This window comes from Cydia splendana, chromosome 21 (genome assembly GCF_910591565.1).
Source record: "Cydia splendana chromosome 21, ilCydSple1.2, whole genome shotgun sequence".
Classification (NCBI taxonomy): domain Eukaryota; kingdom Metazoa; phylum Arthropoda; class Insecta; order Lepidoptera; family Tortricidae; genus Cydia; species Cydia splendana.
In genome coordinates this window covers 2,817,978-2,845,551 of record NC_085980.1, presented here as the reverse complement: position 1 = coordinate 2,845,551, position 27,574 = coordinate 2,817,978, and the positions used below count along the sequence as shown (strand labels likewise).

Genomic DNA, 27,574 nt, shown 5'->3' with positions numbered 1-27,574 from the left:
TTGTAACGTTACTTACTCCAGCACGAAGTCAAATCGTTCCCTTAGCATACCTAATTGTGTTTTTAATTCATTGTCAAATTCTGCTCTTAATTGAGCTTCTCTTTCAGCAAACAGAGCTTCGAGGTCTGCATCGCCATACTTTGTACCGGTTACGCTACCAGGTTTCCCAGAATAGATAGACTCCGTTTTGAATGAAACATCATCCTTTGAAACGAAAGCACTTGTTTTCTCTTCTCTAATCACCGACAGTCCATCTCCATCGGCGATTGTGACGCTACGTTCCCAAGATGAGCGTCGTGACATCTGAAATAATTATTGTATCAGATTCTTAATTCTTAATTAGTTTTGTTGCATTTTCTCAGATGCTACCATTTTTTTTAAAGTGAAGATTTTTAAATGGTCAGCTTTCCTCAAAACATTAAATAAACATCGCAATGCGACCGACAAAAGTGCTAAAATAAAGGAGAATCCATTACCGGCGGGACTTAAAAAAGCGTCCGGAATATTATAGGTACCTAGATAATGTTTCGCAGTTTATTATTACGCACGTAACAAGGATAGTTTAAACTGTTTACAACAAAAAAAGGTGCTGCTTTTATTTTGACCTGTGCAACTATTCAGAGAATCATTCCAATATCTACCCGGAATAAAACAATGGGTAGCCCAAAGCCCCAAACGACCCAAAGTCATTTTATTAGTGTTAAAGACAACTCTAAGACAAAAAATTACAGCCCTTGTGGTGTTTTCAATGTATGACATGTGTACGTGTGTTGAACCTCTTATCACATATTTTCTTAGTTGTGGCAACACCTAAATTTTGCAGTCGTGAAGTTCGTAACATGTGATGTTTCGTGAAAAGTGTTAATTTTTTACGAAAAACAATTAGTTATAGTGCCAAATCGTGTTTGAAAGTGTAAAGGATATATCAGTGTGAGTGTTTTTGGTGGTGTAATTTGTGATAGAGGCCTAAAAGTCCTCAAGTGCAAATTACATGGATAAAGCCGTCACCTGAGTCCGTAAGGTTAGTACTTTTTTCATCTGTTGTTTGTCCCAAAATAGATTTTTGTGCGGGTCGCAATGATATTTCAGTTTTGTTTGTGTAACGCCTTCATGTGACTTTTCAGTTTTTTCATGAGACCTTGAACTAGAAACCTGTATCAACCTTATTTCGTTATCAAGGTTAGGAGTAGCGCGCGGGCTTTCGTTTCACGCTGGGAATGTTTACATAGATTTCTCCTTATAAACTCTTAAAAACTTAGAAAACCGCTTAAATAAACTTAATTTAGAAATTTGGAGTGGTTTCGTAACGTCCAGTGTGTACCGAGAGCGAAAAAAATCGGACAATCGTGACCTAACCTAGAACGAAATCTGGTGCAGGTTTTTTTGCAACAATTGCTTTCCAGTACCGTTAGTTGATCCGTGCGCGTGTAATTAACAGTTTATCACTTAAGTTGAGCGCAGTTTAACTGTAAACTGCAAGCAATCACGTGATAGTTGGATTGTTTTCACATTTTGACAGTTTGAGTGGACGAGTGCCGCTTATCTGTGTACGCGGTTTTTTCGGCAATTTTTATACGCATATCATGATAAAATGTGTATAGACATCAGAAAAGTGATAAAAAAGCTCCTCTGAAACTTACGAGGGATGTTTCAAATGATTAAGTGTTCAATTGTACAATATTTACATTCACATAACCTTACTTATCTATACATGTGGGTAGAACAAACTTATAGAAAAAATGGATGAGACGGGTTAAAAATAGTGAGGTTAGTAATTAACTAAACAAGACATGTTCATTATCTTATTGTTATTCATATAGTGTATTTTGATTTTTGCATATAAATATAAACCTTGGACATTCGGTTTTTACAAAATTATGGTATTGTTTACAATCATGTTTCAATAACCTAAAATTAGACAAGTATCTCTCTCTCTTCCTTCCTTGCCGTACCCGGCAATGACGAGTCCATCAACATTTCTTATCCGGATTATGAGACACCATAATGTGGCTAGCAAAATCAAACTATAGTCATACTACATTGCATCAATTAACAGAATGTTGAGCTGTAATGCTTCACCAATGCAAATTAAATAAATAAGAGTTATGTTTAAACTCTATTAACAATATTGTTCATGTACAGTTACTACACGATTGTTATGCCATTTAAGGTTCTTGCTAAATTGGAAATTCTACAGTGTAAGTATTGAACAACCAATTTAGCTAGGACCCTAAATGGCGCAAGAATCGCGGAGCGTGATGGTAACAAATGTCATAGTATCTAACAGTTCTTGAGTCGGCTGTACAGTTTTCACTACAGCATTATTAGTGGCGGATTTGCCTCAAGGCCCTGTAGGTTCGGGCCTAGACCTAGAATGGCCAGACCTTAGGGGCGGCAGTCTCTAAGATGGGTGCTGAGAAAGGGGCGGCTATTACTACAGGGCCTGCGGGCTAAAACATTGAGTTCTAGGGATGAATATGAGTTGTTATGTTTGAGTTATAAAACTCAATTTTTTCAAATGAGTATTTAACAATAAGCTTACTAAGGACATTTATGTAACAATTATTTGTAAATCTTTCTACAAATTTATAAAAATATAAACAAAACCAGCATTTCCAACCAAATCAACAATAACGGTAACATACTTTATTGTTTTTTGTGTACAAACAAATGTCATTATCACACACAGTCAGAGTTGACATGTTAATCAATGGAGTTGCATAACCTGGAGCGCTTTTACATAAAAGCTGTTTAAACTAATTAATCTGAAATTCTATTTCTCTCTAAATACTATTCTGATTGTTATAATAGTTGATAAGTGTGTGAGGTGTGTTCAAATTCTGGGGGCATCCTGTATAAATAAATAAATAAATAAAATAAAATAAAATAAAATAGCCTTTTATTTCTTGCAATTATGACATTTTAGAATAGTTTTTAAAGTTAATATTTAGCAAGAACCCCGTCTTCGCAGGTGAAGGCCTCCTCCAGAGTTTTCCACTCATCTCTATCTTGAGCTATTTGCATCCAGTTTTGACCAGCGATATTTTTTATTTCATCTTCCCATCTAGTCACAGGTTTTCCTATACCCCGTTTTCCTAGTGGCCCTTTCCATGACGTCACATTTTTGGTCCAACGCTGGTCCGGTATCCGTGATACATGTCCCGCCCACTTCCATTTCAGTTGTTTGGCGTGTCTAAGCGCGTCTTTGGCCTTTGTTAAGTTTCTTATCTTTGTATGTCTTATTTTTTGGATTTTTTTGATGCCGACCATACTACGCTCCATTCCCCTTTGACAAGTTCTTATTTTGTCTTTGACTTTTTTTGTGAACTTCCATGTTTGGCATCCGTAAGTTAGGCCTGGTAGTAGACACGAGTTCATAATTCTAGTTTTTAAGGTTATGGGCATGTTACTCTTGAAGATTTCTTTCAATTTCCAGTACTTGTTCCACGTGCTTTGTATTCTCCTTTCGATTTCCAGTTCATTATTTTTCTTGTTGAAACTTATTTGCTTGCCGAGGTATATATATATTGTTCAATATAGTTTAAGGGCTTGTTGCCTACTGTTATTGTTTTCTCTGTACTGTTTGTCATTATCATAGTTTTAGCCAGGTTCATTTCAAGTCCTACTTTGAGACTTGCTCTATGTAGAGCTTCCATCATAATTTGAAGTTGCGATCCCGTTTCAGCCAGTACGACGAGGTCGTCTGCAAAACGGAGGTGGCTTAAATATTTGCCTTTTATATTTATACCGTAGTGCTTCCAGTCTAGTTGTCCCATAATTAACTCTAGGATGGCTATAAATATTTTAGGGGATAGAGGATCTCCCTGTCTTACGCCTCTTTTTATGGGGAAACTCGAACCCGTCGTTTCTAGTCTTACTCTACCTGTGCTGTTTTTGTAGAGGCTCTTGAGGAGTGTTCTACTCCTTGGTTCCCAAGAGCTTCCCATATGCTTGTGTGTGAAACCGTATCAAAAGCTTTTTGGTAGTCTACGTAGGCAATGTAGAGCGGTCTCCGTTTCTCTTGGTATTTCTCTATAAGTAGTTCCAGTGTATGTATGTGGTCGGTGGTAGAAAACCCTTTCCGGAAGCCCGCTTGCTCTATAGGTTGGTATGATTCTAGAGTTGGACTTATTCGTTGATTAATAATTATAGAGAAAAGCTTGTACACGGCTGACAGCAAGCTTATCGGTCTGTAGTTGGAAATATCTTTTGGGTCTCCTTTCTTATATATTAAAATAATGTTTGATTCGGTCCATTGAGAGGGTATTTCTGATGTTCTTAGTATTAGGTTAAACAGATTTGCTAGGGGCAGAGCTAATATTGTTTGGCCTGTCTTTAATGCTTCGTTGGTCACTTGGTCTGACCCTGGGCTTTTATCTCTTTTTAGACTGGTTATCGCCTGTATAACTTCTAGTTCTGTGATTTCTTTAACTTCTTGTTTATTTTGTGACTGTATAGGTTCTTGGGTATTATTTTCCATGGCAGACTTTTCACTGTATAGATCTCTGTAGAATCTGGTTGCCACCTCTATGATCTCTGTGCGGTTGTGTAGAGTTTTTCCAGAAGAATTTAGCCCCTCTATCCATGCTTTGCTTGTTGTCAGTTCCTTATAGGCTTTTTTTGTGCTTCCTGACTGCTCTAAGTGTTTTGTTATTGTATTTTGTCTGTGCTTAGCATAGTCAATCCTGATGTATTTATTAATTAGTTTATATAAGGCTGCAAGTTCGTTCTTTTCACTCCGGGATCTGTTTTTTATTTTATGTAGTTCTCTTCTTCGGTTCATTAGTTGTATGGTACGTGGGGATAGTATTTGATTCATTTTCGGTTCGGAATTTGTTGTAAGTGCTTCTCGTAAGCTTTCAGTGATTGTGTTGATGATTATGTTGTACTGAGTTTGTACACTTATATCTTTATGCTGGTTCGGTTGGTTTGCTATATGGGACGTAAGTCGCTCTCTAAATATGTGTACTTCACTTTCTTTCTTTAATGTTGCTATTTGATTGTTCTTGTAGTTTGCTCTACTTTTTTTAATATTTTTAAAGAGTAGTGTTGCTCGTACTGGTCTGTGGTCTGACGGATAGTCGATGTTCAAGACTTCTATATTTTGGAATAAATCTGGGCGGTTGGATAGGATCCTGTATATACACTTTAAAAAGCTATGATTTGGAATCAATCTGTTCTATTAAAATGTAACTGTTGAATAACTAATAGTTTTCTAAAAACCGGCCAAGTGCGAGTCGGACTCGCGCACGAATAGTTCCGTACTAGTTCGCAAAAAACGGCAACAAAATCACGTTTGTTGTATGAGAGCCCCACTTAAATGTTTATTATATTCTGTTTTTAGTATTTGTTGTTATAGCGGCAACAGAAATACATCATCTGTGAAAATTTCAGCTGCCTAGCTATCACGGTTCATGAGATACAGCCTGGTGACAGACAGCAGACAGATGGACAGACAGACAGATGGACAGCGGAGTCTTTCCATCCCGTTTTTACCCACGGGACCCTAAAAATTACTTTCTTATATACCTATTGTGTCCCACTGCTGGGCAAAGGCCGCTCTTCTCCTCCATTTGTTTCTAAGTGTAACAATATTTGTTACGAGTTTGGATATTTTCCATGTAAGATGACAATATAAGTACTTACAAGCTTTTCTTAGTTTGAGGCTTGGTAGATCTGTCTTTTTAAGATTCTCTCTTAAGATATGTATTTATATATGGCTTATTTCTTGATCTGCACAATTATTTTATCATAATAATTTATCAGTTTGTTGTGTTGTTAAACAATGTTTCATCATGTTTGTTTTAGAGTAGTTAGATTATTGTTTATCATTTTAACTGAAATTATCTATCTACTTGTTTACAATAGAAGTCTATTTATTCATATAGGATTCCCAAACAAATGTTTTCTTTATACTAAAGATGGGCCGAATATTCGGTAATTATTCGGTATTCGGCATATTTTTCAATGTTCATGTTCGAACTGCCGAATATTTACCGAATAAACAAATTATTTTTTAAGGGCGTCCGCTATCTGGCGCGGGTGCGCTTCGCAGCCATCATGATACGGTTCCGTGTCTTTTCATAAACATTCCCGGCTGGTCCAAAACACGGGAAACAGGGGAAGGTTCAAAAACGCGTGCGGAGTGCAGATCGCGGACCTATATGAACTTGTTTTCAGGCAGAACCGAATATTCGTATTTGGTATGATCTGAACCGAATATTCGTATTCGGCAAAGTTCATATTCGGCCCATCTCTACTTTATACCTTTTTGAAGTGAAAACTTCTTTAGCGGCGCTGAGCACTTTTTGAGGTGGGAAAAAAATGATAAACTCGATTCGTAACGTAACGTAACGCTGACGTCATGTGTCACGGACGACATAACATTTTATCACTGACTTAATATTAGAAATAGACACACAGAGCGGAACACAAACGTCAACAAAATGTGGGTCAGAATGACATTAGCGGCAAATTTGCATTGATGATAAAAACGCTTACGTAAATTTTGAGTCAAGATAAATGTTTTGTACGGAAAAGAACTTACTGCCGTAAGCATTAAGTGTCAAATTTGTAAACATTACTACCAACACTGTTAAAACTTTAAGTCCGATGGCACTAAACGTAACTTCACCTTTGTATTTACGTCAAACAACGTCAAACGAGAATAATGAACGAATGGAGTCCCTTTGGTACATTTTAATAGGTATTACTGTACAGAAAAACCAAAGTAATAAATTAAACAAATTTAATTTGATCGGGAGTTCAAATAAAATTAATTCATGGTAACAACCCGTGTAAGTTATCATAAAACAAATTTATTTTTAATAACTAAGTATACGTCTTTAAATACTATTTTCCTTGAAATAAATTCAATTTATTAAATAACTGTGTATTTTAGATCTATATAATACTCTTCGCACTTTCGTTCTTTGCAATATAGTGCACGGGGACATTCAGGTCGCTACTGGTACTAGGGTTGCCAGATGGCCGGGATTTAGCGGGATTCTCCCGATTTTTACCATGTGTTCCCGATTCCCGACAAAGTGAAAATTGTCCCGAAAACCAGCTTCACGTTATGAAACAATAATTTCAAGTTCCGAACTGTCGTCGAGCGAGCGAGCGAGCGACTCAAGATCTCAAAGAATGTATACTACTCTAATTTAAAATTCGATCTGGCAACCCTAACTGGTACTGACTGGTCTTTATCAAAAAAATCCTGTGGTCGTCACTGTGTTCAGACAGGTTTAGCATTTACAGTTAGTCGATGTAAGCCCTTATTGGTCGTGTATATGTCGGAAACAGGGAAATGGGCCGAACACACAAGTGCCGTTTTGCCTTGTTTAAAACTGCATCACCCCTATCTCTTGCTATAATAGCAGTCCACTCTGCACGTCGCATAGGTTTTCTTGAAAATCTTGAATTTAAACATAATATTATATCTTATGAATTCCATATAAAAATAAAAAAGTATTGACCTCACATCGACTCATTAGATTTTTGTTCCTTCACATTCCTTCTTTGGGACTAACAAAATAATTTATTCAAAACCATGAAATTACCACCAGATTACATAAATTATGTAATGCTATCCAAAGAACTAACCGAAAGAAATGCATTCCATGCTTTTTCCTTGTTTTATCTTTGTTGTTTTTGCATATTTTCACGACCATTTTACGACATTTATGACAACTTCACATTTGAGCGGTCCATACAAGACTAAACGAAAAAGTAACGCGTGATCTGTTTTAACGTTACTTTTGCGGGGCCATTTTTTGCGGCTGATTGGGTATCCAGTTCTTATTCTATATCAATGCATTTTATTCACCAAAGAACTTTAGTCATAACGTATCATAATCAGGTCAATTATTTAAAACTGGACTTTTATATTAAGCAATAAAGCTCAATGTTCTAATCTTGTACGGGCTGAAATACGAGGATCTCACAGTTACATAACTTTATATCACTCCAATCCAATATAATTCAATAAAGCTACATCTTGATGAAATCGCTAATAAAAGTGAACTCTAGTACTGGTGAATAATACTCAAAATATCATGACCAAATATATTTGGATGCGAGGTCTGCAAGGTAACTTTACAATTTCTATTCCAATTTTAAACAATTAACGCTACAAATTTGAATTTCGAATTTTAAACAAGATCACTGACCAGCAATTTCGGAAGTTTTTCAATAGAAAGGAGGATGGGTCAATTATACATAGTGCTGCAGACATTTTGGACTAGTCATTGAGTTTTCACTTCTGTCGGCACTCCCGGAGTGCAACCCGTTGTTTTTTTTATACTAGTTTTTTTTAACACATTCACTGTAGTATTGGATCAAAAGACTCTTAATTACGAGTTACACTAATTGCCACAGCAAAGGTGTTAATAATGTAATAATTTGCACAAAATTTCTTAAAATTGATAAGTCCAAGAAACAAGGTCTCATTTTGCTTGGCTGCACTATCAGTATAGTTTTACTCATCATAAATGGATATGAAGGATGTTATAAGTAATTCAAGGGATCTATTTCAACAATGAGGTCACCCCCTGATAGATATAGTCTCTTATAATTAAAAAGAGCGTAAGTGACAAATTATTTCAAGCCAAAATAAGAACCTACATTCCTACTTACAGCCTACACCCTACTACACGGAGTATGAGTATGACTCATTTGTATTCAATGTAGGTAATGTTATGCAATAGAAAACACCACGCATGCTCTTTTGTTTTGAAGAGGATAAACAACAATGTAGGTTTATATTAAAGACCGACTTTTACGAATACGAATTATTCAGTTCAGGTGGTTGAAAGAAGGTTGGAAAACTTGTTACAAACCATCCGAAAACACATTAAGAGCCCATCAACGTGAACACTAAAGCCACTGCTAAATGACCGTAGTTATGCAGAAAACGACCAACTAAATTTTTTAATCAATGCAGAAAGCGACCAAAGCTACTGAGTTAGGGTGTAAGTCACTTTGACAAAAATAAAAAGTTGGTCGCTTTTTACAGAACTACGGTCAAATAATCGTGATTATTTAAATTTAACGAAAGATATTTCATAAAGGGGGCCGCTACGTACTGTATTTTGTATTTAAGTACCTTTTGAATACATCAAACTAGTTTTTATGTTGCTGGATTCGTCAATCTATGCGTCCAAAGTTAAAACGGCCGTTTTTGTTTTGAGTTCCTAGATCGACGAATCCAGCAACATAAAAACTAGTCTGATGTATTCAAAAGGTACTTAAACACTTTAGTGGTACAGTACGTAGCGGCCCCCTTTTTGAAATATCTTTCGTTAAATTTAAATAATCACGATTATTTAGCAGTGGCGCTAGTGTGCACGTTGATGGGCTCTTAATTAGCAGTTAGAGAGCTAAAATTGTCCCTAGAAGCAAACTGATTTGTAAAAGGCAAAGGACTCTCAAACAAAATACAATCTGGCAGAGTACCTATCTGATTATTTAGGGCATTATCTATGAAAAGGGACCTACACAAGCTTTGCTTAGTTTGGGGCTTAGTCGATCTGTGTATGAGTGTCCCCAAAATATTTATTTATAAACAAATGCCCTAGTATGGGGTCAACTAAGACATTATTACTTAGAAAATGTGGCTAAACAAACTTATTATCATTATATATGAACCTACCTTTCAAGTGTGAATATTGTTTGAACACACAAAATAAAGCATTACTTGTATTTTTATGTATTTTATAACTTTTTACGATTTTTGCGTTGTGTTTTGATATTTTGTTATGATTGCTATACAGTATGCCAACTGTCTGTCATGATGACTTAAAACCTGCCAGTAATTAATTTGAGGTTTGATCTATAGTCAAGGCATAGTACGATCAACCACATACTTATCAATAGAATTACAACCTTAACACGTAAATTTAAGGTTCAATTTAGACTAGACCTTCAGGAAACGTGATTCATCTGCAAGTGTTTGGGATTTTTGGGATAACCTACTCTCTAACGGCCTGGAAAAGAGATCAATTGGAAAGTAACCTTTAGTTTTAACTGACAATTTCTTCGTTCCAGCGATGGAGTCACATGTTCTGAACACATACCACCAGGCTCGCTACCGCACCATCGGGCACAAGAGGATGGGTTCCACCAGCGACCTCTCCTCGGAGAGCAGTTGCAACCAGAACAGCCCGGAGTACTCGCAGGCCCAGCCGGAGTATGGCAGGAACTATGAGGGGAATGAGGAGTACTGGAGTCAAGCGGTAAGATGCTACTTAAATAATAATCATTTCGCCTTTATACATCCCACTGCTGGCCGCAGCCGCAGGCCTACTCTCATACGCGAGAGGGCTTGGGCTATAGTCCCCAAGCTGGCCTAAGGCAGGTTAGGAACTTCACATACACCTTTTGAATTTCTTTGCTATGTATGCAGGTTTCCTTGCAATGTTTTCCTTCACCGAAAAGCTAGTGGTAAATATTAAATGATATTCCGTACATAATTTCCGAAAAACTACTTTGGTACGAGCCACGATTTCAAATCACGACCACCAGTCACCAGATTCGAATTTTTCCTTTGACAATACCGTCTTACATAAAGATTTAATATGAGGCAACAAGCTAGTTTCCTGTATATCCATGAGTATATCCAGAAAACAAGCTCAATTTTATCATACCCTTATAATTTCCAGGCAAACACAACTCAAACAAGTCAAGACTCCAGTTCAGACGAAGAGGAAAACGTAGAGGTCGTCGAACTCGATAATCACTACGACGAAAATGCCGAAGACACTCTAGTCGAAGGCGACGACTATGACGTCATCCAAGTATATGCCGTCCATCCAGACTTAGACCTCGAAGCGTCCTCTGACGACGAACAACAAGATTACTGTGTAGCTGAAGAAGATAATTCAGAAGAAGAATACGCACAAGATCCCCAATATACAGAAGAAACGCAATACGAATACCAAGAGAATAGAACAGATATATGCCAAGATGGTTTAGATATTAACCTAGATGGTCCAGTAGTTTCAAATGTCGATGAGTATTTTATCAAAGATAAACCTAAACCTATCTTGGATATAAAAGATGAACCTGTAGTTAAAGATGTCGATGAATATTTTATTAAAGATACTAAACCAGTAGCTCAAGTCCCAGATGTTGATGAGTTCTTTATTAAGGAAAAAGAGCCTGAGGATACTAAAACGCAATCTCATATTGTTCAAAGTGTTCCTCAGGCTGAACCTATTGTCAATGCTAAAGAACCAGATCCTATTGCAGAGGTTTCTATAAATGAGTCCGATTTAGATGTCCTTCCAAAAATAGAGGAAATCAAAAGATACCTGCTTGAAGATATTCCTTATAAATTCAAGACTACGCAACGATCATGTTCCGTGCCTCATTCTCCGATGCACCATCTAGCTTGCATGGACATCGACGACGCAAAAACGTGCCTAAGCTTCGAAGATCTGAACCTAGACTTATCTGACTTAGCATTCGACAACGATAAGTACAAATCAGACAGTGGTAATAAAATCGACGACATTCCACGAACTTTAACGGACGAGGATGTAAATAGCTTTTTGATTACCAATAAAACTGAGAAAAATTATGACGATTTCAGCTCTCAAGATATGGAGATAGATAACCCTGTAGACGCAACTATACACGTAGAGAGTCCGCGAACATCGACTCCTATCAAAAAGCCGAACGTCTTAGACTTTTGCATAGAAAAACCAGCCGTCACACCAGTCAAATTTGAACCCAGTGATGTCAAAACGGAAACTGATGATTTCGTCGACGTAGAATCCTGCAACGACGCGGCAATACCGGTGCTCGCGGCTAACAACGTGAAATCCCTTTTAGAACAGTTTGAAGCTAACGAAAAGTTCGCGACCAAACCGAAGAGGCCGAAGGAAGAGCCTAAACCCAAAGCCACTGGCCTGACGAATGGTATGCGTTTGCAGGACGCAGGCGTCCAGCTCAACAAGAACAAGATGCGGCAAATATTGGTGAGTACATACCCTTTCTCCTCTAGGTGAAACTCTGTATACTAGACTATCAGTATCAGTATACTCGTTTGCAGATGCCGCCGAAAGCGGCGCTGCGGCGCTCGCTGAGCCCGCCCGCGGCTCCCGCACCGCCCACACCGCTGGCGCAGCGCTCCGACCACGACTATTGCACCAAAAAGCGCCACAGCCTGCCTACTCTCAAAGGCGGGCAGAGCCTCCTCAAACCCGAGGTCCTCTCCAGCAACAGCCGAATCCTCAACTCCAGGCACCGATCCTGCAAAAACAAAAAAGTCGTCTACCATATGAGCAGCGACGACGAAAGCGACAAGTCTGCCAAAAACAAAAAAAGAGATGACGATGACGATGTGAAAGCTAAAAAATCCACCCTGAAACAACCTATAAAACAGCCGACTCCATCAAATTGTCGGAAAAAACTCTCACCCCCGCATAGTGCTAACGATACTTGTAAAGATAAAGTTAACAGTTCTGTGATGGTTAAAAATGCTTCTAAAGCAAGTGATACTCTCGGTAGTCAAACGAACATTAGCATTAAGTTAACTATTAAAAATAAATCAGAGGTTATACTTAATAACTGTGATGATAAAGGCTATCGGAATGTTAAAGATATTGAAAAGTGTACGTCTAGTGTTAGTAGTAGCGCTGAAACTGTTAAAATACAGGAATTAGATAGCGAGAAAAATAAATGTGTAAATAGTAGTGACAATAAGTGTGCGAGTGTAGAAGTTGAGACCGAAGCCCGTCCGAAAGAGGAGAACTTTTACACGGCGTTGTTTAGCAATAAGCAAGATGTACAGATACCGCAAACCATGGACCTCAAAACCGAAAAGAGACCAATAGACGAGGAACTTAAAGTTATAGTAGATATATCTAACAGAAACGAAATGGAGCAGCCTCAAAAGAAAAAGAAACTAAATCTCCAAGAATACAAGATGCGAAGATCGGTTACCTCAAATAATAGCTCTGCAGCCGTAAGTCCTGAAGCGATATTTCCTGATTTACCCAGCCCATGTCCTTTGGAAAAAGTTGTCATTAATAATGTAAATGTTACACCTCCGAATGAAACAATAAACCCAACTGAACAGAAGAATCCTGAAGCTCCAAAGAAAATCTTTGATCCAATCAGAGAGGCATCTAGGAAAATACTCATGAACACCAAGAAACAAAAAGCTGAGGCTACAAGAAAGAGGGATGAAGATATCGTGATGAGCAAGATACCAAAAGTGGAGAATTTGGAACTGCAACCTCTAATAAGTGACGCTGAAATGCTAAAAATAGTTGGAGGTATGGCACCAGAGGAAGTGCCAGTTACAAAGAATGACAAACCAAAAGCAACTGATTACGAGGAGATAGTACTTGTTAGTGTCGGTACAAATACTGATGAAAACATATTTAGACAAATGGAAAAGACTAAACATAAAGAAGTTAGGAAATCTCAGTCACCTCCATTAGACGCTAAAGCACTAATCAATTTTAAGATCAGAAAGTCCGAGGCAGTTCTCAAGCAAAATGTCTTTGACGCAAAAGCGCATAAAATCAACGCACGAAACGAAAAACGTAGTCCCGATAAAAGTGACAAGAGAAATGGAGACGTCAAAATAGATAAAGAAAGATACAAGGACATAACGGCTGCTTTAAAGAGTGTAGAAAAGCAAGTAGATACTAAAATATCCAGTAATTCTCTATTCGCTTCTATTCAAGATGTTGTACTGAAAAAAGCGCCGGAAGAAACAGCTGAAAAACCAAACCAACAGCCTAAACCAGTTAAAACCTATAAGACTACTATAGTACGCGAATATGATACTAAAGCAGATCATGGAGAAGACAAAATCATCCTACATTTAGGCAAGCATAGGAGAAAACCTGAATCTGCTAGTGTTGTAGTTCAAACTGAGATAGAACAACCAGCTATTGTAGTACAACCGAAAAAGGCAGTTACTAAAGAGAAGAGTCCTGTGCAAAGGAAAAGAAATGACAGTGACATGTCTATGTCAAGCGATGTTAGCCCTTCACGCGACAAAACAGCCAGCGTAGATGTTAACAAATCAAAAGAGACAGCTAAGCGTTCCCGCTCGGTTGAAAAGCGATCTCGCTCAGTCGATAAGCGACCACGCTCAAGCGAGAAACGGTCGCGCTCTAGAGAGAAGCGATCTAGATCTCGCGACCGCTACGATAGATACAGACGGCGATCAATATCTCACAGTCGCAGAAGACGAAGATCACGCAGTAGAAGCGTTAGAAGACGTTCACGCTCCATCGACCGGTACAGGCGACGAAGGCGCGAATCTCCTTACAAGAGAAAACGTACTAGATCCCCCTACCGCAGACGCTCACCGTCCCCGCGTAGAGACTACCGCCGTTCGCGGTCTAGATCCAGATCCAGGCACGACTCAACAAGATCCAAAACCCCAAGGAAAACCCCCCCTCGCGTAGAGAAGAAATGCGACAAATCTTACACTCCTCCTTTAAGAAAACCGACCGTTTCTGAAAGCTCCGATTCTTCCTCTAGGTAAGCATCGGGGTTTAATATATTTTCTGTTGCAGGTATTTTGGAGTTAAAGTTGCTCCATGAGCATTTGCCACATTGAAGTTTGTTTTTGAAATTACTATTTACTTTTGCAGAATTGGTTAGTTTCCATATCAGTTATTTTACAACATGACTACTGAATGCAATATTTAGGAAATGTTTTTCATAAATGATGTTGCTCATTTAAAAACAGCTGTATGAATAAGAAATATTTATTATAGATTTTCTTGATCTAATAATTCTAATAGATCACTTATTTAATGGAAACTGGCCTATTCCCTGCTTGTTAGTACATATTATATTTTGTATATAACAATCGTCCTTACCAATTAATACTAGTGGCTCTGTGAGCTGTAGACCTCGCGAGCAGAGCTTAAAACTGAATAAATGTATGGTTCCGTTGTTTAGAAGAATTTAGAGAATCTAATTTGACCATAAAAACTTAACTATCAATTGCTTACAAAATTCGGGAATTTTTTTAGATATGCGACCTGTAGAGTAGAACATATGGACATACGAAACAATTTTTGGCTAACAGGCCAATTCAAACTTACACTGATATCAGAAAGACATCTAACTGATGTCATTTAGTTATCGTGCATTTCACTCGTTCTTGTCCGTATATGTATTGGCGCAAGCGAGACGCACGATGACTACTAAATAACATGATAAAAATATCATCCCGATGTCAGTGTACGGTCGATGCCCCTTAAGTATCCACGTCGCCATACTAATTGTATAGAAAAGTGGATAGAGTTAGACCAAGAAAAGTCTGCAGAGATTTTGACAGCACACGCAGTGCCAATGTTATTTGTGCCAGTGTCAAAATCTCTGCAGACTTTTCTCGGTCGAGTGTGGCCCATAATTTCCGAAATTCATTTTTTCTTCGAGGCAATTACTCCGTTCTCATATTTTGCGTTGCCCATCATTTCCCGAAATCATTCATTCTCGGTAGCAATTTTATTACTCCGTTCCCATATTTTCCCAATGGTTTTCTTCCGCAATCGCCTATTTTTAATATTTTTAAATTAATCTTTTCCGTATAGTTTTCGTTCTTTTAAATATCAAGGATAATATTTTCTTGTTACTGTATGTTAATAGTGTAGTAATTATATTTGTTTCTTGTAGGTATTTCACATACAACAAATATCAAAAACACTAAAATTAAAACATAATCTAAAAAACTACACGTAAAAAACCAAACGCTGTCAGCCAATAACTCTAACCAAGATAAATAAAGTCTAAGAAAAAAACGTGCCTCGGACGGCCAAGGAAAAGTCATTCTCGAATAGATGGCGCCATTACCTTTGGCCTATTCTCGGCTAGATGGCGTTAACGACACCGTTTGGTATTTAACAATTTTAACACATATCAGTGAAAGAACATGGGTCAGTATGGAACAATAAAAATTAAGAATCATTTATCCGTAAACATATTTTGATTATTTTATACATTTTCAATTTTATTTTAAGTTTTAATCGTGTGTCGATAGATGGCAGTAAATGTACCGTGACTACAAAATTGACAATGACAGGACCCCTCTATACTATCTATTCTTTTTGCTCTAACCTACCTATATCTGGGAGCAGATTCGTTTTTAGGGTCATCAAAAAAAAATATATATATATAAAAAAAAAGGAGAAAATATGGAGATAGAGAATATTTAGTTAGTGAAAAAAAAAAGCCTACTGGTTATTTTAACTACTGGGATCAAAAAGAAAAGGGAATAAATTGCGAAAGGGAAAATTTAGTTTATGAAAAAATGTCCACGAAAAATTAAATAACCGAAGAAATTCCACTGGGAAAAAATGAGAACGGAGTAATTGCCTCGAAGAAAAAATGATTTGCGGAAATTATGGGCCATTTTAGCGAGGCGATCCAAATTATTAAAAGGCTCTAGGATAATGTTAGTTAGACTTTGAGCCCGGGAAAGCGCAACGTACGAGCACCCTACAGCTAGTTCCCTGATCCCAAGGTCGACCACTACCCTAGGCAATGTTAACCCCTGCGATTTATGGATGGTGACCGCCCATGCTAACGTAAGCGGAAATTGACTCCTGGCACAGCCATGCCCTTGAACTTAAACCGCTAAAAAAATGTTCAAACAAAAACTCAAACGAATACGCTTACCTCGCGCTTCGCGCTCGCTTGATCAATCAGCAATACGATGTTTAAGTGCAAAAAATAAATAAAAAAAGTTGCATTTACTGGGGATCGAACCGGGTATAGGCTAACCTATCCCATATCCTTGCTTGTAAGCGTCTTTCCAACTGCGCTATGATAGCATTTAGATGAGCTGACGAAATTTGGTTACTTATTCTCGAGTAAGAATTTAAATATCTAAAGTGTATAGGGGACGTGCATGAACTATAGGGGGCAGCACAGGAGCCGTCAGATCTTTGGCGCGAAGCGTAGATGTGTAGTTTATGATTCCGATGTAGCCCACGAGATGGCAGAACCTACTATGCACAAGGAAACGTACTTACGAGAACGGTAGATGGTAGCACTTGCTTTGGCAATGTACATGTGCACATATGTTTCCGATTCGAATGTTTGGAATGTTTTATGATATCGATACGACTATTTGTTTAGGCGCCAGGTATCACGACTCCGCCATTTTTAAAAATTTCCAAAAACCGGATTGACAAAAAAAAATTATTTAGTCATAAAATTCGGTCACAAAATTTCACGAGAATCGGTTAAGAATTGCGACCTGTAGAGGAGAACATCCGGACATACGAAAGCAAAATGCCCGAGTCAAAACGTAGACCTTCGCTTCGCTTCGGTCAATAAAAATAGGACCCCATTTATTTATCATTAAAAACTAATTGTGGTCACGGAAAGACTGACGTCCCAACAAATGTCAACGGAGATATTAATAAAACACCATCACCACCAAACGTCGGAATTAAAGGTAAAAACAATGAAATTATATCGCGGTAGACCCGTTTGTGTAATTAAATATGTGTACAAAACGCGGGAGTTTAAAGTGTTATATTAAAAACTAATGTTCAGTATACAGCTTTGAGGAAAGGGTTCCAAGTGACTGGGTCTGTCTATAGTTTACGATTCTGCGTTTTTGCCAAGTTTTTACGGTGTTGTAAATAATGTAGGAATTTACAACAGCGACAATAATTGTAAACAAAAAAAATCGAAGTATGTTTATTGTTTCATGTCCTTTTTTTTAAATTAAAACCGGGAGATAGAGCTTTCCATGTTTCTATATCTTTAATTCTCACCTGACACTTGGAACCGTTTCACTGCAGCGCTATCACTACTAGTTTTACATCGATCCCGATTCCCGATTCTACACATCATCATAATAACACTACGTTTTTTTGTTTAGTTCGTCGTCTTCGTCCAGTTCGTCATCCTCGTCGTCGTCCAACCGGTCGAACTCCGTCCGTTCGGGGCGCTCGGGCAGTCCAAGACAAGAGCCTTACAGACGGAATTACAGGAGCTACAGCCCTGATGACAGGTAATTATATTTCGTTTATCTTCGTCTAGTTCGTCAGAGTCGTCCAACTGGTCGAACGCTGCCCGGTCTGGGCTCTACATACGCAAGTACAGAAGCTACCAGCCCTGATGACAGGTAAATATTTAGTTTATCTTCGTCTAGCCGGTCGAACTCTGCTCCGGGCACCACAATACCAAAAAACCCATACAATTATCGAACCAGCTCACAAAATTTTAATTTTACTATTCAGTTAGGTACCATAAAACATGATAATTGATGTCTCATATTTATGACATCAAAGTCATCTTTTTTAGTTGTTAAACTACTTTACATACAGTCAGCAGCAGAAGTTGCTAAGCGGGCGAGGTGTTCAAAATTACCTTGACACGCTCTTATTCTCTTAACAATAAAATCGCGTCAAGATCATTTTGAACACCTCGCCCGCTTAGCAACTTCTGCTGCTGACTGTACACATCATACTATCATTGAACTTTACACACAATTAAAATATTTAAAATTATTGTTGCAGAGAAAGCAACAAGCCAGTGGAAGAGAGACGCATAGTTTTCGTCGGCAAGCTGGAAAAGGACAGCACTAAGGCGACGTTGCGAGCTCAGTTCTCCAAGTTCGGCCATATTATGGAAGTGCGGCTGCATAATAAGGAGGATGGGTGAGTGATATTATATTTTAAACCCCTTATTCATAAACGCGCTACAAACCTCAATTAGCTAATAATCGTTTGTCCTTATCTGTCATTTTGACTTATGTATTTGTGAGAAAGGGATGAAACATAATTTAACTAAATCAGTCCCGTAAAGTTTAATGAATAAGGGGGTTAATGTACACTCAAAATCATGATTATTACTATTACCTATTAGGATTAATTTTGAGTTTTCAGTCTTCTAAGAAATTCTACTACTGTTTTCCGAACCGAGAATCATAAACACCTATGGGTGGTGATCTCTGGGAGTTAAGGCCGTTAAGGGGTTAACGGATGACTCATGTTAGAACGGTCTGGGTCCGGGCCGGGCTACCGACACTTCAATTTCTATGACGGGTGATCGGTGATCACGTGGTACTTTCTATAGATAAAAAATACGGTCGAATTGATAACCTTTTTAGAAGTCGGTTAAAAACGCCTCGGCCCAGACCCGGACCTTTCTAGTGTAAGTAATTTTTTTACAAGATTTTTCTTTGTATTATTTGAGTAAATCGATTAAGCTGATGCCCTCCTTTCTATAAACGCCTACTCTGTCATATCCAAGTCATTTCAATGTGCAAGGGCCGTTGAGCGAAGTTAGGCACTTAACTACATTGTTACGGTCGAATGCCGGCTGTACACACTCGTCGAGAGCCTCTCGCCGAGAGTCTCGGCACCGCTCCGTCCCAATAGGAGAAATGCGAGACTGCACACACTCGATCCCGGCCTGTCTCGGGGTCTCAGACGAGCCGGCATTATTTTTTTTAATTCTGACATTGTGTCGAACAGGACCCGTTACGGCTTCGTGACGTACTCGCGCGGTCGCGACGCGTGGAGTGCGGTGGAGGCCGCCAACCAGTTCCCGCAGTACGACGTCGGCTTCGGAGGCCGCCGCGCGTTCTGCAGGCAGTCCTACGCCGACCTAGGTCAGTGTTAACTTGCACAGTTAACAGCGCCATCTATCTGACCTTTTCTACACTTTATCGAACCCTAGATGGCTTATCGATAATCGATACACCTCCAGTAAGGTACATAGTTCCCTATACAGTCCATAGGTGGCGCTGTAATTAATAATAATTTAGTCTAGCAGATTTGGATTCACTTTCCCAATATACTTCATAGATAGCACACGCTTGTTTTTCTCTGACTCCCTATACGTCAGAATACTTTGTAGGCTAATATACCAATTCGAGTTTTAGTTATTCGATCTGTTTCCGATATAATACTGATCCGAAAGTGACGTTTTTGGTTGAAGAAATGTCACTTTGGACACTGAGAGATCAGTATCATATAGAAAACAGATCGAATAACAAAAACTAGAATTTGCCTGTGAGTGTTGTAATACCTTGATTAGGGCCTCGTATCGGGATCGAGCACGGATCCGCGTACGAGGAAAATATTAGAAAAAAATAATCACGGCACACGAGAACCTAACTAGTACGCCTAGATAACTTTCTTATTTTTAAACCCTTTAAGTACAAATTTGAACTCTATCTCTATCCACAGACGGGCTAGAAGCGGATTACGTCGAGAGCGCGTTCCACGGCGCCCCGACCGCGCACTCGCGCCGCGACGACATGTCCTTCGAGCAGATGTTGTTGGACGTCAAGCAGAAGCTCATCCAGCGCAAGAAGGAGGACGACAAGCCTTGACACTGCCACGGGTAGCCAGGGGACGGGTAACACTCAATATTAGCCATTTTAATCGCGCGACACATCAATATATGCGAAACAAAGTCTACTTATTACAAGCGCTTGTGTCGCGACGACATGTCTGTCTACTGGAAGTTGGGCGACTATATGCCTTGACACTGCCACGGGTAGCCAGGGGACGGGTAACACTCAATATTAGCCATTTCACATCAATATGTCAAAGCTATAGGTCTACTTAGGTGGTTGTGTCGCGACATGTCCTTCGAGCAGATGTTGTTGGACGTCAAGCAGAAGCTCATCCAGCGCAAGAAGGAGGACGACAAGCCTTGACACTGCCACGGGTAGCCAGGGGACGGGTAACACTCAATGTTAGCCATTTTAGTCGCGCGATATATCAATATGTGCGATACATAGTCTACTTATCCTAAGCGCTTGTATCGCGACGACATGTCTGTCTGCTGGATGTTGGGCGACGACAAGCCTTGACACTGCCACGGGTAGCCAGGGGACGGGTAACACTCAATATTAACCACTTAAGTCGCGCGATATATCAATATGTGCGATACATAGTCTATTTATCTCGAGCGCTTGTATCGCGACATGTCTTTTGAACGACATGTCTGTCTACTGGATGTTGGGTGACGATAAGCCTTGACACTGCCACGGGTAGCCAGGGGACGGGTAACACTCAATATTAGCCATCTCACATCAATATGTCAAAGCTATAGGCCTACTTAGGTGGTTGTGTCGCGACATTTCCTTCAAACAGATGCTACTGGATGAATGATAGAAGCTAAGTCAGCGCAAGAAGGACGACGATAGGCCTTGACACTGTCACGGGTAGCCAGGGGACGGGTAACACTCAATATTAGCCATTTTAGTCGCGCGACACATCAATATATGCGAAACATAGTCTACTTATCTCGAGCGCTTGTATCGCGACGTCTTTCGGACGACATATCTGTCTGCTGGAAGTTGTGCGACGTAAGCCTTGACACTGTCACGGGTAGCCAGGGGACGGGTAACACTTAATATTAGCCGGGCCTCTATAGTTTCCTATAAAGTTTTAAGTCATGTCATAATGTATTGTTTGTCCGCATTTTCGTTAGTCATAATTTGGCTTATTCAGAAACGCGTAACTTTTCAGGATTGCCATAAAACAAACCTAACCTATCTATAGGATAACCTTACGAACATCCTGAAAGTTAACGGTTCCGGAATTAGGACTAATGATAATAGGACACACAATACATAATGTCAAACGACAGGACCCATTTCACATCAATAATGTCAAAGCTACAGGTACACTTAGGTGGTTGTATCGCGACATGTCCTTCAAACAGATGCTACTGAATAGTTAATAGAAGCTAATTCAGCGCAAGCGCAAGTCTATTTCCTGTAGTGTTGGTAGGGACTCGAGTATTTTGAGTCTATATTTGAAGAAATCGAACTCGTTTTTACGAGACAGCGCGTAAAATACTTTCCGAGTCTTTTTTAAGCACAACTCAAAAGGACTCGTGCCTCCAAATAAAGTATTTATGACTTATATCTGCCTTCTACTCAATGAGTGTAAGTCGTTACCTGGCTAAAAACCCTGGCTTATAAAAAAAAAAGTGTGTGTGCAATGGCGTCCACTGTCAAACTGACATTGACAGCCCGGTTTTGTGTTCCAATCGTGCAATTGAAAAAGACATTTAAGCGTATCGTGTTAGAGATCATTTTTGCTCACGCCGTACCTACTTATATTTCACAGTAGTTTTCTCTTTAGTTTTAAACGTGTAAATACTAGATTATAGTTTAGTTTTTTTTTGTATATACGTCTTAATCCTGCTACCTCTTTCAGTTAGGTTTTCAGTTTTTTTGTTCGCTCATTAAACAAGGTCTAAGTGCGAATTTATTGTTTAAAAAAAATCCATGAAGGATATCGTTGGAAAATTAAGAAAATATAAAAAATATGCTTACTAATTCGTGTTAATTAAGACCACATGGTAGCACAAAAAATGTTTTGAAAATATATATTAATGTTATTGTTTCATACAAATTGTATGTAAGATGGTGGTACGATTAATATTGTCGTATGAGGCTCTGTTCTCCACTTAAAAAAATATTAAAAAGGGTATGTTAGTTTAGTTTATCATGAACAATAGGTATATCAAAAATAGAAAAATCTGCTTTGATATAAGATCAATAGAAGAACCCATTCGGTTGTGTAAACTTATATAGTATATTAATATTATTTGCTGGTCATATGTATATAGTTTTGACTATTTTATCTCTAAATTTAGATAATCTTAATTATTGATTGGTAAAAATCTGTCAATGATCGGAATCGAACCTTAGACCTATAGTTAAGGATTTTAGAAAAAAGAAAATACACTAGGCTGTAAAATTTTTAAATTATTTGTAACGGGTTACTCACGTATTATTAGGTCGAATAAACGCTCGACATTTCGATCCGTTTCTGAGGATCTTCTTCTGGAGCACCGGCTTTACTGATCGAGCGCGCGAGTAACTCGTTTGAAATGATTTTAATACTATCGAGCCTCAAGGGAGATTTATAGTGTAAACTTGTTTATTGACAGATTTTTACAATTCAAAAATACAGTCATTATAGTAAGTTACCTTGTCATACCAATTTCATTTTAGGTATTCACTTTAATTATTACCCGGCTCCGTCAGAAAAAAGAGGGCATTGTTTGTAGCATTAACGTTAGTAACGTTTTTCTTTATAAAACAAAGGTTTAAATATTTATGATTAGAATGTTTTAAGATTTATCTTGATTTTTTTAAGGCGTATGTATGTAGCATAAGACATAAAGGACAAAATATGTGACATTTTCAACATATGTTATATGGTTGTCTACGTGCTATTATTGACATGGCGTTGATGACACTTTATTACATCATTGACGTGGCGGCGAAAAGGTTAATGATAAATATCTGGGAGATGCTCGGAAAAATACAAAAACTCAAAAAATGCGCGTTTTCCCAGAGATAAGACCTAGCTAGATCGATTTATCGCCCCCGAAAACCCCCAAATTTCATCGAAATCGTTAGAGCCGTTTCCGAGATCCCGAAATATATATATAAATAAACAAGAATTGCTTGTAAAGGTTTTAGATAGATACAAAACATTTGCTCAGGTTTAAACCCAGTTCTATAATAAATTGAGTTGAATTTTATTTGTTTGAAAAGTTTACGAAATAAAATAAATTTAATACTTCTTTATTGGTTAATTAAAAGATTTTAATTTCTTTAATCGCGAATGCCGGCACCGCGAAAATATTTATAGGTGGTTAACATCATTGTCTTGACTCTGAAGATTGGGCTCCTTACGAGTATGTAGGATAGACTACTGAACCCGTGGTAGGCTTTTGCCTCAAACTGTCACATTTATTCGTCCTTTACGTCTTAATCTAATCTATACGCCAAAAAACTGTTTCTTCGCCATAAGCTTCCATTGAGATTGTTAGTGCCAAACTAAAGCGTTCCTAATGTTCCTAATTCTAGGTACAGTTACATACAATTACTAAAGAAATGCACTGAGAATTTTGACAATTTAATTATAACTAACATTTTATGGATTGACTAAAATGGAGGATGGACTTTTGTTTTTCCTTGTAAAAGAAATCAGCAAGCAATGTATCACAGATGTAGTGCATAATCCATCCATCGTATTTTCTCGGAAACGTTCGTATTTGTCATGCTAGTTCAGTCAACCTCAGTACTTTTTGTACCGAGACTGACTGAAATAGCAAGACACGTTCGTATGTTTCCGTGAAAATACGATGGAAAATAATTATGCACTACATCTGTACTTTAACTCAAAACGTCGCATTTACCGACGCGACGTCACAACTGTCACAAGTGATCAACTGATCACAATGTATGAAATACATTGCTGATTGAAAAAAAAATGTATTACGCTCAGTTAAGAAATCTTTCAGGACCGTTTTATAGCACTAAAACCTAGTCTGTACAAAATATTACCTAATATGTCTTCCCCAAGACCAGTAGGTAAGAGTGTATTTTCCGTCATTATTGGTTGTCAAAAGGCGCTATTTTCACATAGCTTCATTTTGAAATCAACCTTATCGACAACCGACAATGTGTTACTTTTTGGTTGAAAATATCACAAATTATGTTTTAGTGGAATTATTTTATTTATTTTTATGTCATATACATCCACCATTTTAGTCAATGCCTAATAATTTAAACTATCCGCAATTCCTAAACTGTGGAACAAATCTAGATGCACTGAACAATAAGAATGACCTAAGTGTAGTTTTCAGAGCTTTTTAAGCTTAGTGCTTAGACTAAGGCTGTATTATACATTGAATGTAACAACTATGAGGTAAGTTATGACTTTTAATGTAAGTGCACATTTAATATCTAGGTTTATGTTAAAATCCGAACAGAATTGACATAATTTCATTATTTAGTTTGATTTATAATACTTATAAAACATGATTTATATCAAGAAATATTTTTAGGAATTGTCCGACACAGATCGACCTAGCCCCAAACGAAGCAAAGCTTATATATCTAATGCAACTTACCCCAATGGTGCAATCGAAGTCACGATAGAGTTAGACCAAGATAAGTCTGCAACGATTTTCATAGCGTACGCAGTGCAAGTGTTATATTATACGTCATAATTCCATAGAAGTTTGACGTTTAAAATAACACTTGCACCGCGTGTGCTATCAAAATCGTTGCAGACTTTTCTTGGTCTAACTCTATAAGTATATTGGATACGTGCGCGACTGTTGCACTCGCTTAGCGGCTATGGAACTGTTATTTGGCAGTTGACAAATGGGGCTATTCATAAATTACGTCATTTCAAATTAGGGGGGAGGGGTCTGGACATCGGATGATGGTAGCATGACGTAGGAGGAAACGGGGTCATTCGAAGCATGGTTTTAGGGGGGGGGGGGGGGGGTAAAAATCGACAAAAATAGATGACTTAATTTATGGACAGCCCCAATGTCATATAAAATTAAAACTTAAGTACACTTTACTTGTTCTTTCTTATTCAAATTCAAAGTTTTTTCTGTCATACATTTCTGTTCGGATTTCCCATACAATATTGAAGGCCTAGTCATCGCGGGCGGGAGGTTCTGTTGTGATCGTATTTATTTATGTACGTACTTTAACTGTAAGTTAAACCTTCCAGTATGGCTGCACTAATGCTGGCTTTCCACCGAGGCTGAGATGAGATATGCGGTAATCAACCTATAGCATTGGCAGTGGGGAGACACTCCTGACTTCGGTCGAACTCGGCTCCGTTCGGCTCAGCATTGCTCCGAGCAATTATTAGGGTTGGCACCACTTGACTTCCCTTTCCGTGCACAACCACAGATAAGATAATCACTTGAATTTTGACAACCCTAAAAGGCCCTGAACCGCTACTATTATTTCTTCTGTGGCATTGGTTGTAATCCAGCCATGAATCTAGTATATAACTGTATCAGGCTTGAAGGGTGGGGGGAAATGACCGAACGGGATAGTCTTAAGCCCCGTCTCCATATCGCGCGGCAAACTATCGAACATTGGCTCGCGAGGCAGTCATGAATCTAGTATATAACTGGATCAGGCGTGAAGGTTGGGGGAAAGTGACCGAACGGGATAGTCTTAAGCCCCGTCTCCATATCGCGCGGCAAACTATCGAACATTGGCTCGCGAGGCAGCCGCGCGCAATGGATACCGGGTTGGCTCGCGAGCCCAATGTTCGATAGTTTGCCGCGCAATATGGAGACAGGGCTTTATGTATCTTTCAGTAGGAGTAGCAGCGAAAGCTATATTATGTTGGTCCTTGTCACAGTCTCACTTTTTTTGTTCCCCACCGTAAATTTAGTATTGATTATGGTGGGCAACAAATAAATTCGACCAATCATAGTGTCGCATTGCGTATGTTTTGTCCGGACGCACGCGTATAGCACATCTCCTATAGATCCTGCCATCTATGAATCCAGCGGAGCGGAGAAGAGATATGGATTTCATCCAATGCTATTGGTTGATTGCCGCATGTCTCATCATCTGCGCCTCAGTGGAAATGCAGCATAAACAATTTATACATGAACATGACAGTTAATTTCTTAGGTTCCAGAATTTCATCAATTATACAGTGTTTTGACTAGCTTACGAAAATAAGAATTTTGAATCTAGTTAAATAATAAATTGGGTTCAATTTCTATTATTAAAAAAAAATAGTTTTTTTGTGGCACATTTCTGTCGTCAAATATAAAATATTTTGCTCGACTTGGCGGGGGCACTGATGTGCCCCCAGATCAATGTAAACTTTATTAAAATTACTCAAAGCCTGGATATTATCAATAATTATGGGTGTAAATTGAGAATACTTATGATATTGGCAGCTTATACGAATATTATTTCGTACTAACAAGAATCACACCCTGTTTACAATAAGTTTTGTTTACAAAATAAAGACTGTTAGTGCTGCCTAAAGTTGTCATGACGTAGCCCAAAGATGGCGTATTAGCGTTTTTCACATTCCTTTTGGCGCCTTAATAAAATATGCATCTCTTTCCATAATAGTGGGAGGGATGAAAAACAAACGACAAGGTGGCGAAGAATGAGACCAAGCTAAGTAGGCAGCGATTTTGATAGCCCAGACGGTGCAAGTGTTAAAGTAAACGTCATAATTTCATAGAGATTTGATGTTTAAAATAACACTTGCACAGCCTGGGCTCAAAATCGTTGCCAACTTATCTTGGTCTGCCTCTATTAATCTTCTACGAATACGGTCAATTTAATTGCATAATATTGGCTTCATATTCATATTTTACCTCATGAGAAGAAAAGTGGTGGACAGCTTGTAATGAAACCTAATGAAAAACGTAACACTACTTCATATTTTGTATGTATGTAGTATTGTGTACGACGGACATTACCCTTGTTTGCCACAACCAAACGAGCGTTTCTTTTATTTTTTGCCATTTTATATATTGTGACCTTTTTTGGCTCTTTTGTGTTATTTCTAGTCAGGATCGCGAGCCCTTTTCATCCTTATAGGAGAAAAAAAGTGTCCTAAAATTTCCATACATTTTTCAAACTTTTCTTTTTGTTACCGCCATACAAAGTGTATGGGGAAATGGTAACACAATAGGGAAAAAACTCTGGGACATTTTTTTATCCCATTAAGATCGAAAGAGCTCGTGATTCTGAGTAGAAATAACACATAAGTGGCAAAAAAGGTCACCATAAATAAAAATGGCA

At 38.4% G+C, this 27,574-nt stretch overlaps 2 protein-coding genes across 2 annotated transcripts in view; one reads left to right on the top strand and one right to left on the bottom strand.

Annotated features, from left to right (window-relative positions):
- The window catches only part of LOC134801109 (uncharacterized), a 57,972-nt gene extending 48,170 nt beyond the window's left edge, over positions 1–9,802 (bottom strand). The window contains exons 1-2 of the mRNA XM_063773637.1: positions 9,653–9,802; positions 17–303 (exon numbers count right to left, since the gene is read on the bottom strand). Of these exons, the coding sequence (XP_063629707.1) occupies positions 17–303 (287 nt within the window). The 5' untranslated portion in view covers positions 9,653–9,802. The remainder of the gene's footprint in view (positions 1–16; positions 304–9,652) is intronic.
- LOC134801095 (serine/arginine repetitive matrix protein 2) lies at positions 740–20,710 on the top strand. Its single transcript, XM_063773616.1, has 8 exons — positions 740–1,021; positions 10,048–10,235; positions 10,662–11,981; positions 12,056–14,508; positions 17,873–18,004; positions 18,513–18,653; positions 19,473–19,609; positions 20,190–20,710. Exons 2-8 carry the CDS (start codon positions 10,050–10,052, stop codon positions 20,333–20,335), a joined length of 4,515 nt encoding a protein of 1,504 aa, XP_063629686.1. The 5' UTR covers positions 740–1,021; positions 10,048–10,049; the 3' UTR covers positions 20,336–20,710.
- The last annotated feature ends 6,864 nt before the right edge of the window (positions 20,711–27,574 follow it).

What these genes read in the sequence shown, in the direction of transcription:
- LOC134801095 (XM_063773616.1), top strand. Translation starts at nt 10,050, where the DNA reads ATGGAGTCACATGTTCTGAACACATACCACCAGGCTCGCTACCGCACC. An exon ending in ACAAGATGCGGCAAATATTG is followed by an intron (nt 11,982 to 12,055) that starts GTGAGTACATAC and finishes ACTCGTTTGCAG; the next exon opens with ATGCCGCCGAAAGCGGCGCT. An exon ending in AGCTCCGATTCTTCCTCTAG is followed by an intron (nt 14,509 to 17,872) that starts GTAAGCATCGGG and finishes TTTTTTGTTTAG; the next exon opens with TTCGTCGTCTTCGTCCAGTT.